Below are 11,752 nucleotides of genomic sequence, written 5' to 3'. Positions count from 1 at the left end.
GCCATCTTTAAAGGCCTACTTTAAAAATAGCCTGAACATGTTTGGCCTCCTCGAGATGGACATGTGTGTCAAAAATCAATCGGACATTCTCGGTGAGGGTCGCCGGACCAACTTCTAGGGGGCGCTAGAGAGCCATTTTTTAAAACGCCTATATCAGATGGCTATTTTCACCAAGACTGACATGTGTGCCAAATTTGGTGAGTTTTCGAGTCAAATACCACGAATATACGGCCAAAGTAGAAACATACAAATCAGGAATAATACAAATCCTTAGAATAACAATATGTTGCTCTGGGACTGACTCGCTCGGACCCTAATAATAAATAATAGAAAACTACCTGATCTATAGTCTGCTGTGCATTACTTTATTGTTCTGCTGATGAGAATCAAAGTTCTCAAAGACACTTTACAAACATTAAAATCATCATAAAAGAGCTATACAACAATAACATAACTCTGTTTGGCTATTCCTGCTCTGAACATTCATAGTAATCACGTGATCACTTGGGAGCTGATAAGTGGGAGTATGTCACTTTATAAATGTTATATTAAATATATATATATATATACACTACCGTTCAAAAGTTTGGGGTCACCCAGACACATTTTCAGTTTCTTTGCAATTTCTGGCATGGAATAGCCTTCATCTCTAAGAACAAGAACAGACTGGAGAGTTTCACATGAATGTTCTCTTTTTCTGTCCATTCTGAGAGTATAATGAACCCACAATGTGATGCTCCAGATACTCAACTAGCTCATAGGAAGGCCAGTTGTATAGCTTCTCTCATCAGCATAACTCTTTTCAGCTGTGCTAACATAATTGCACAAGGGTTTTCAAGGATTTTCTAATCCTCCATTAGTCTTCTATGATGAGCAAACAATGTACCATTAGAACACTGAGTGATAGCTGCTGGAAATGGGCCTCTATACACCTATGTAGATATTTCATTAAAAACCAGACGTTTCCACCTAGAATAGTCATTTACCACATTAACAATGTATAGTGTATTTCTGATTAATTTAATGTTATCTTCATTGAAAAAAACAGTGCTTTACTTTGAAAAATAAGGACATTTCTAAGTGACCGTAGTGTGTATGTTATATTTTTCACTTTAAATGAAGAACTGTTTTACTCTTAAGTTGGCTCTCTAGATCTTTAGGATTCTCTGGAAGTGCTTTGGCAGCTACGTTTTTACAGCACATGCCATATAACGTCCCATCCTGGGTTTGATTCCAGCCGTGGGACCTTTTCATGCCCCTCCCGCTCTCTCTCCCATTTCCACACTGTACTCAAATAAAAGTAAAAATGCCACAAAAATAAAATAGTCTTTTAAAAAAAGGAAGTGTATTCTCTGAAACCTATTGTATTATGGTGCCTTTTAACAACCTCCCGTGAGTGGTGCTGCCTGCTGGTGACCTTTCTTACCTGTTGAAGTCAATAATGATGTCAGCTTTCTCAGAGGTGACCTCTCTGAAGGTCAAAGGAGTCACTGCACTCCACACGCCGAAGGCCTCCTGGAGGACGTGCCGCACTTTGCCCTCACTCATCTGCCAGGGGAAACGCACAATCCTATTGGACGCACAAACACATCCTATAAACATCTGCATCCCATAACCTTATACATCTAAAGACTGACGACCAAAGTGTAACTCATTATGCAAAAACATGCCTGAATAAGTTTTGCTCGTCGACTAATGTGCAGTAAGCTAAGCTAGCTAGCGTTGGCTAGTTAACGATTAGCAAACGTTAGCTCACGCTAGCTAAGAAACAGAAACACTAAACATTTTATACAAACTTATTGCTTGCTTGATAACTTACTTGAATATTCTTCAATAGACAAAATGAGACTTCACACAAATTTAAATCAAGCGGTCTCTCTTTGTTGCCTCAGCTTCTGACTGTTGGCTCATGCGCAGCTACTTGATTGTTTTAAGTTAGCTTCATTTATCATGGATTTATCATTTTATCATTACAATTATCATTATTACTACACTCATTATTACTACACTAGTACTTAACTCTACTTTATAGTCACAACAGGCTGTGGGTGGGACGCTGTGTCACAGGAAGCCGTCAGCCTGCTGGGCGGTTCTTCAGCGCTGCTAACTGTTCAACTGGCTAACGCTAGTAGCTACGTAAATCTGAACAAAACTCTGTTTTTTGATTGGTAACGACCAAAGGGAGGATGTCCTCCCTTTGAACATCAATGTATGTGTTTTGGCCAATCACAGATTAGCATGAAAAAAACAGAATAGATGACATTACAGTGAGAGAAAAGGTCCCGCCCGAATGGAGGACAGCAGGAGCTTTACATCCATCAAAACAACCAGCAAACATTCAGGATTAAAGGCAGGGACTAAAGCAGTGGGAAACCACCGAACAAACGGATGTGCAAAATGGAATATTTGTGTTTCTTACTTGTAAGTAAGGGCCGTCTTTTCCCAGCGACCTCCGAACAGCGCAAACCGCTTCCTGCGCTGGCTTCCGCTCAGCCCTCCCTTCTCCTCCCCCAGGTGATAGTAGGGCAGGCCCACCTGCGTTAAGGTGGGGTCGTCTGGGACTCCACAGCGAGGACGCTTCCAGAACTCTGTGTCATTCTTGGATGCCAGTCCAGACTTCAGATGGTACTCTTTGTTTAGCGTGTCCTGTGGGTGTTTCCCCCTCTTCTTCAGGCCAACGTGACTGTGGCTGAGAGGCCATACCTTCAAGCAAAAGCACAGTGTTAGGGTCATCACACAAAAACAGGGTCTCTATAACCATGATCAAGAATAATACATATTATTAAGTTGGAAAATGAATACAATTAATTATTATTTATCCATTGTTCATGCTGATGGTAGCATCGTGCTGCTGTCAGCCCAATAGGGAGGTCAGGTACTGCTGATACAGTTCGGTCTTGTTTTGCTGATTTGACATTGAAGGCAACAAGGCCAGCTGTCCCATTATCCTATGATTGTTGGTACAAGTTGCTGAGTATGCCATTTTAAAAAGACAACAAGCTGGACTAGTATGCACACTACTGTGGGAAAGATTGGGTGTGACGTCGTCATGGGCCTTGTCTTACTATTTATAGTCTTCTTTTTCCCCAAGGTCAACAAGAAACAGACCAACATTTTACAAACACGTTCTATCATCAGATTCACCAGTTGTTGTCTTTTATTTTTCTAACAAAACATGGAAACTGTTATAGTTGTTCTGTTGGTAATGTTTCCATCTGATATCAGACCACCAACAGTTTCAGCGCTTTGAGCGACTCTAATAAAGTGCTTGTCAGAAGGAATTTAGGATATATGATAATACAATATGTAGCAATTGTAGGAGCCATAATAGACTTAATAAGATGTGTTTAGTGATTTATATACATTTTTTTGAAAAGCTCCTTTAAGTTACTAACTACATCAGAGCCTATATCCTTCAGTCGAGGTTAGACAGTCAGAGAAAGACAGTCTTTTGACCGTTGTGCCTAGTTGAGTACTGAATGAATCTTGTAACTTTATTTTAGTTGAATAAACCTTTTGAAATGGAGTTTCTGTCTCTGAAGACTCATCACGCGTCAGCTCACTGCCCACACACAGACTGTACCAGTAGTGTATGTGCATTACCGGACGGAGAGAGGATTCAATTTTACATTTACACAGACAACTTTGATCTCTGGAGAAGGAAACGGCCTGCAAAGTCAGACGCCAACCTCCTCACACCGGCCCTCTGTCCAAGCATCAGACCTGGGGGGCGGGCTCTTCTCCAGGCTGAACCCTCCCTTTGGGGGCGGGGCCTTCTCCAGGCTGAACCCTCCCTTTTGGGGCGGGGCCTTCTCCAGGCTGAACCCTCCCTTTGGGGGCGGGGCCTTCTCCAGACTGAACCCTCCTCCCTTTGGGGGCGGGGCCTTCTCCAGGCTGAACCCTCCTCCCTTTGGGGGCGGGGCCTTCTCCAGGCTGAACCCTCCTCCCTTTGGGGGCGGGCCTTCTCCAGGCTGAACCCTCCTCCCTTTGGGGGCGGGGCCTTCTCCAGGCTGAACCCTCCCTTTGGGGGCGGGGCCAGGCTGAACCCTCCTCCCTCTGGAAGTCTCTCCCAGCACCTCAGACGTTCTTCATCAATCACCACTTTCAGAACAGCACTTAAAACTTATTTATTTAAATGTGCTTTTAACCCAGTGGTTCTCAAACTGTGGGGCGTGCCCCTCTAGTGGGAAGCAGAGGTATTACAGGTGGGGGAGGTGCTGTTTTTTATTTTAATCTTTAGAATCCTTTATTAATCCCACAGTGGGGAAATGATTCTCTGCATTTTACCCATCCTTTGTAATTAAGGAGCAGTGAAGCTCTGGGGCTTCAGTGTTTTTGCTCAAGGACACATGTGAACTATGGGGAGATGAACCGCTACCTTGTGGTGCAGGACGACCTCTCTCCATACACATTTTTTTCAAGTTTTTCTCAGAGGAGCAAGATTAGAAATTGATGATTGTGATTATGAACTATTTTTTTTTTCTTCAACAGAGAACAGGAGGAGGGAAAACACCAGTCTCTTTATTGGGGAGCTATTCAGTATGTGTTCAATGTTATATATGAAGCAATGAAAGACAGATTGGAACAGAACACCCCACAATCACAGCGTCATCTCACAACTTGAATATGTGGCATGACTTCCACTTGTACTCAGAATATGCTGAAGACCTACATTGCAGAAACATTTATTTTGTTATCATTAAGTCATTGCCTTTTTTGTTGCTGTGTGTTTATGTTATGAAACCTGATACATGAAGTATGCCGAACAGCGCCCCTTAGCTGTAGTAAACCACTGACAGTCAAGGCCTTTCGTGGCTTGTAGCTTAATTTAAGTATGTTATTTAATATTAAATGTATTATTCCTGATAGCCAAAGTTGAGTGCAATCAGTCTACTTCTTTTGAATGAATTCATGTGTTCATGATGCATATCATTTTTGTTTAATGTAGTTTATGGTACATATGTTGGTATTAATAAATGCATTTAAGATGAAACAGGTTGTATTAGGTGTTGGGACTTGTTGGGACAACCACTAATCTTTTAGCTGACACAACCGTCTGTGAAGCTCGTGATGAAACTCACTGATTTGACTTTGCAGACAAAAGGTCAGTTTAAGCTCGTAACTTAAATCAAGTCACGTCATTTAAGTCATAAGCAAGTCCCCTCAGATCAGAGAAGAGTTTATTTCAAGGCGAATGTATTGATTAAATACATTACTAACCCATGAATTAGACTTATTACAATTATGATTGTAAAGTAAATAAAAGGAGGAATGTGAGGATCAAGCAAAGCTTCTAGTGCTCTAATGCAAGAGGAACTCTGGAATGAACTCCGGTGCCTCAGGGCCGCTCATTATGCTGTCAAGAGGAGGAACCAGTGGTTTACTGCTTGGAGGCTGGTAATTAATTATATATATATATATATATATATATATATATATATATATATATACCTATACAAGTTCAAACATACCTATATCTATTGATCCACATATATACCTTCACTAGTGGTGGAGCTGGAGTTGGAGGTGGAGTTGCTATTTTATTTAATGAGTCTCTTCAATGCAAGCAGATGTCTTTTGGTCATTTTACTTCCTTTGAATATGTGGCTCTCAATTCCACGCAAGTTTTATTCCTCAACATTTACAGACCACCTAAATACTGTGCAACCTTCTCTGATGAGTTTACTGAACTGCTGTCTATAATCTGTATTGATTTTGATTGTGTTGTCATTGTTGGTGATTTTAATATCCATGTTGATAATCCCCAGGACAGAGGGTCTATAGAGCTATGTGGTGTCCTTGATAACTATGACCTGACTCAGCATGTAGCCGGTCCCACCCACAACAAGGGGCACACTCTAGACCTAATCATCACCAAAGGTCTGGACATTTCCCAGGTTGCTGTGACGGATGTTGCACTCTCTGATCATTCCTGTGTTTTCTTTGAGTGTAATCTCTCTACACACAAATGTCCAAACCAAGGTTGTGACAAAGCGTTACATCACTGAAAACACCAGTGAACTATTTATTCAGAAGTTCTGCTCCACACCAGGCCTCTCTTGCTTCTCAGTCAATGAGCTTGTGGATGGCTTCAATTCTAAAGTTAAAAATGTTATTGATGCCATTGCACCCACTAAGGTGAAGGTTGTCTCGGGTAAGAAAAGATCCCCTTGGAGAAATGCCACGCTGGTCAGAATAGAGACAAGAGAGTGTCGGAAAGCTGAACGCAGGTGGCGAAAAACTAATCTCCAGGTTCACTGTGGTATCTATAAAGAGAGACTTCACTATTATAATTTGGAACTTAGAAATGCAAGACAGGCCTTCTTCTCTGACATCATAGCCAAAAACAAAAACAATACACGCGCCTTATTTGCTACCGTGGACAGGCTAACAAACCCTCCGGTGTCGGTAACGGCTACGCTCCAATCCACCTGGACATGCAATCAATCTGACTCCTATTTTGCTGATAAAATTCAGAGAATTAGACAAGCAGTCGGTGGCTCCACACCAACCACAGGATATGTGTTGTCCCCATCTTTAAATAGCATCCATTCAAATATCATGACACAATTTCACTCAATTAACCAAAGAAGCCTAGAAGACATTATACAACATCTGAACACATCCTCCTGCTGCTTGGATATTCTACCAACACACTTTTTCAAAAATATTTCACACTGCATGACCCCTGATCTTTTACAAATTGTAAACACATCCCTTCTCTCAGGTGTCTTCCCACAAGCCCTAAAAACTGCAGTTATTAAACCACTTCTAAAGAAGGCTAGTTTAGACCCCGAAATATTAAAAACTATAGACCAATATCAATTAAATAAAGATAAAACAGAAGTAGTTGTTTTTGGTCCCAAGGACGAACGATTGAAAGTCAGCGCTCAGCTTCAATCACTAATGTTAAAAACCTCAAACCAAGCCAGAAATCTAGGTGCAGTTATGGATTCAGACCTCAACAAATAATTGACTTCTGCTACTCCTGCTGCTGGTTAATAAAGCACTGAATGGTTTAGGGCCTAAATATGTTTGTGGTCTGCTGCTGGTCTACCTTATGAACCATGCCGGTGTCAAGACCGGGTGTGGTGAGCAGAGACGCAGGTGCAGAGGAAAATAGACAGGAGGCACTTTCGAGGGAAAATCCAAAACGTACTTTACTTAAGTCAAACTTCAAAAACAAAACAAAACTAGGAACTTGTCCAGAGCTCGAAAAAGGTGGCAAAACACATGGGACACACGATGAACACTCACGTAACAAAGACAGTCTGGCAGGGGACAAGGGAAAGTGGGGGAGTGTATGAGAGGGGAAACACAGATGAAGGACATCAACAATCAGGGGACACACATGGGAGTGGCTGAGGGCAGGTGCAGGGAATGAGACAACCAGGAGACACACATACACATACCCCTCAAGGGCGGATTCTAGGGGACTCTGAAGGGGACTCTGAAGGGGACTCTGAAGGGGACTCTGGAGGGGACTCTGGAGGGGAACGCGACTCTGGAGGGGAATGGGACTCTGAAGGGGACTCTGGAGGGGACTCTGGAGGGAAACGGGACTCTGAAGGGGAACGGGACTCCGAAGAGGACTCTGAAGGGGAACCCGGTGTCGGCAGCAGCTTGAAGGTGGCAGCGGGGACATGGGACGGCTGCGAGGCGGCAGCGGGGACATGGGATGGCTGCGAGGCGGCAGTGGGGACATGGGATGGCTGCGAGGCAGCAGCGGGGACATGGGACGACTGCGAGGCGGCAGCGGGGACATGGGACGGCTGCGAGGTGGCAGCTCGGGGGTGCCAGGCTCGGGGGGTGCCGGGAACAGGTTGGGGCGCCAACAGGACGCGGGGAGCCGGAATCAGTCGGGGAGCCGGCAGGACACAGGGACCGGAATCGGCAGCACACGGGGAGCCAGCGCACAGGCGGAGGCCGGCTCTGGGAGCGGCGTGGAGGCGGCAGTCAGGACCTGGGCTGGCAGCGGCACAGAGGCGGCAGTCGGGTCTGGGGCTGGCCGGACCGCCGACTAGAGACGTGCAGCAGGAGTAGGTGTGAGCTGCGGCGCAGGGGCAGCAGCGAGAACCCAATGCCGACGTCGACGAGACCCTGAGGTTCGGACCCTCAGTTCCGGGGCCAGGGAGGCAGGGACCCTGCCCTGCAGGCTACGGGGCCCCCGTAGGCCAGGCGAGCCTCTTCAGGGTCCGCACCGTGGTCACGATGTCCCTCCTGGTGGCTCCGGAGAACACCAAAAGCCCGGTGAGGCCTATACCAGGAGTCCCTCACCGAGTCCATCCAGCTGTCGTACTCCTCTTTCTGGGGGCACTGACCCCTCAGGTGGTCTGGGTCTGGTCTAGTGTCTGTTCCAAGAGTCAGAACTAAACATGGAGAAGCAGCGTTCAGCTTTTCTGCTCCAAACATCTGGAACAAGGTCCCTAAAAAAGCTGCAGGTCTGCTGAGACCCTCAGCTCCTTTTAATCCAGATTGAAGACTTTTCTGTTTGCTGTTGCCTTTAATTGAACCAGTTTCATTACTGGAGCATTAATGGCATATGACAGAATACGTTCATCCACAGCTGAAAAGGAAGCGTGGGGATTGGATTCACTGCAGAAGACTGAACGATCACCAGCCACGGCCAGCGAGACCCAACGGCACCAAACTGCCCCAGGTATGAAAAAGTAACGCTGATGTCATCAGTGTCATTTCAGTTGGACTAGAAACCTAAAATCGAAACTATCTGGCCCACATCGTCGTCATAGAGGCGTAGCGCCCACCCTCCTGTCCCCATCAGGTAAACACTGTTAGCTCTGTCAGCTGCTAGTGCTATTAGCATGGTTAGCAACATGTGAGCCGCTGAGTGGACATCGAAATGCTCCCAATCTCTGATCTCGCACCTTCAACTATTGTCTTTGGGGGAAAAGCAGCAAATATTCGCAATGAGATGAGACTTTGGGGGCGTTTTTGCATGAAAGATAACGAGTGATTGTTCGACTAAACTCATGGTTTCGGAGGTTTTAACCACTTTCACCAACTTGAGGCCACGGGCCAAGCCGAGTTGAGTAAGTGACAGAACTATGGCACGAGTGTGGGCAAGAAGCAAGCTTTCATAAAGTATCAACACAACGTCACATGGCATTGAAACAAAGCTCTGTGTCTGCTGGGGGAATCCTGGAGCTGGAGCTAACATGTCGCCACAGGACCCTGTGCGGCGGCATCCCACCCCAACGTGCCCAAGCTTCAACCCAAATATTGAGCCCATCTCACAGGGGAGCATCGGTTACATCTGTTACAAACATGGAAATACAATGCGTGCATGCAGGTATGAACAAGCACATGACGGTGTGCCTATTCTGAAAACCTCCGCAAAACTGCATCACACACAGTAAGCAGATGTCTGGAAATTCCCCGTTCAGTCAGATCAGGTCGTCTGCCGTACGACACAGGGAGTGTGTTATGAAAGGTTCAAGGATGCTGAGCTGACAATACTGGGATGACTCACTTTACAACTTGCAATTACAAAAAACTGAGCAGAATCGGATATGACTCCCTGTTGATCACACTACAGATGTGATGAGATCAGGCAGATAAAAACAGATGTGCACATTGGGAGAAATGATCAGGCATTCTTTGTTTTGCACACAAACGGACTGATAATGCCAAGTGGAGGACATATTTGCAGGATAAAGAGGATTAGCATGAATGGAGATGACAGACTGATCCTCCACTGTAAACATCTCTCACTGAACCTTTTCAGTCCTAATACCTGAGCTCAAACACGACTGTTTAATTAATAAGCTTTATGCCTTCATTCTTTTAAGACTTCAATATTTCTTTCTTAACTCTACTGAAACTAAATATAACAAAAAATAAATAGACATAAATTTACTGAATTTACAACTCCAAAATCCAGAAAAGTTACGAATCAAGTATTAACATTTGTTCAACAGATTGGTTAACAACTTAAACAGGAATGAATGTAAATCATAGAGTATATCATGTATACTGTCCCACTGCCACAGAAACCCAACCAGCTGTGTGAGTCAGTATCGGCTCGTCAGTATTGGTGCATCCTAAGGTTTTCTACATAACACACATGTGAAAGCTACTGGTGACAGTAGTGGAAGAGTATTATTAAATTTGATATTCCTTTATTAATCCCACAGTGGGGAAATTATCCTCTGCATTTTACCCATCCTTAGTAGTTAAAGAGCTGTGAAACACTCAAGGAGACTTTGACATGCAAACTATGGGGAGAAGAGGGATCAAACCGCCGACCTTGTGGTTTCAGGACTACCACTCTCACCATGAGCTACAGGCACCCCAATTATTATATTATACTACATCCTTGTACAAGTTCCACAATGTAAAACAACTTTAAGTGAAAGTCCCACATTTAGAATCTGAGTGGAAACAGGTATTGATATCATGTAGAGTCTATATACTGACGTGAGCACACAGAACTATATGATGTCTATATAATAGACATCATATAGTTCTGTGTGCTCACACCAGTATAAAACTCACCAACACTCCCAGTAGCACTGAATAGAATGACACCACCTTATCTAACTCTAATGTGGCCAACAGTAGCGCACTTCTTTCAGAGACATTGGCTTTGTGTTCATCTTTCTATTCAAGCAGTGGTCAGCAGTTATTGGCTGCGTCCACAGAGGTCAGCACAACTTGGGTCAAAGGTCAACCAATTAGAACGTTCGGCTCATCTTCATTTTGCTCCTCACCCCACACACCGTGAAGAGCCCGCTCTTCCATCACCAGAAAATAGAAACACCCAAGTAAAGGTGAAGGACTTCCACATTGTTCGTTGGTGCAGCACCTGTTGTGCTTCGTCACCTTCCACCTCTGATTAGTGTGCGGAGGAACAGACTCATGGAGGCAAACGAGAAAAGTGATCAGAAATGATTCACTGTCAATCAGAAGTGTTTCATGGCGAGGTGCCAGGTAGCTCACCATTTAGCGGGTTCGAGTCCGACCTGTGACCTTTGCTGCATGGCCCTCTCTGCTTTCCCTTTCCAGTCTATCAATCCTGTTAAAGGCTAAATGGCTGAAAAGTAATCCAATAAAAGGAAAAGGAAAGTGTTTTATGGTTTGTCTTAATGACAACACACAACGTGTTGTCATTAACTGCATGTGAGGAAGATCAATCTGATTTGACTCATAAATCAAGGATTATAGAATGAGTATCAATGTGTGACTGTAGTATTAATGTCCTGTTTGGCTTGTTCCCTGCAGACACTCAGCATGACGCTCCAGTCTGTGTGTCTGGAGCGTCTCGCTCTCAGTAGCTATCTGCTTTGTTCTCCTGTTCCTCCGAGTCAGCAAAGCAGCCGTTTTTAAGCACCACAGTGAGATGACGTGCCTCTGCCTGCTGAGCCTGACGCCATCACTCAGGCTGTCGACGGCTTCACCGCAGAGCAGGTAAAGACGCTGTTCTGTCTGGGACACAGGACAACGGCACAAAGGCCTCATGTCTTTCACTTCACCAAAAGGAAGTTTTGAGTCTGTCAAAAAAATCCCATTCCATTAATAAAATACAGTATCTCATCCTCAAACGTATTAAACTTGGATAACAACTCCAGCACCAATAGTAACAGGGTTAACGGTGATGTCACATGGCAGCTCCTGTTGGAGAACAACAGCAGACCTTGTGGAGATAAGATAAGATAAGATAATCCTTTATTAGTCCCTCAGTGGGGAAATTACATGACTACAGCAGCACTGCTCACAAGTGAATAAAGAATAA

The 11,752-nt window shown here is 44.4% G+C and overlaps 1 protein-coding gene across 1 annotated transcript in view; it reads right to left on the bottom strand.

Annotated features, from left to right (window-relative positions):
- Positions 1-11,752, bottom strand: part of LOC306751295 (stromelysin-3-like) — a gene marked incomplete at both ends in the record, with an annotated part of 28,132 nt that overhangs the window by 15,921 nt on the left and 459 nt on the right. The window contains 6 exons of the mRNA XM_079234856.1: positions 1,427-1,570; positions 2,420-2,703; positions 3,690-4,086; positions 7,438-7,564; positions 7,607-8,100; positions 11,351-11,445. Of these exons, the coding sequence (XP_079090982.1) occupies positions 1,427-1,570; positions 2,420-2,703; positions 3,690-4,086; positions 7,438-7,564; positions 7,607-8,100; positions 11,351-11,445 (1,541 nt within the window). The remainder of the gene's footprint in view (positions 1-1,426; positions 1,571-2,419; positions 2,704-3,689; positions 4,087-7,437; positions 7,565-7,606; positions 8,101-11,350; positions 11,446-11,752) is intronic.

The sequence above is a fragment of the Taurulus bubalis genome (assembly GCF_910589615.1).
Source record: "Taurulus bubalis genome assembly, chromosome: 19".
In the NCBI taxonomy this organism is placed as follows: Eukaryota; Metazoa; Chordata; class Actinopteri; order Perciformes; family Cottidae; genus Taurulus; species Taurulus bubalis.
This window is presented reverse-complemented; position numbering and strand designations above follow the sequence as displayed.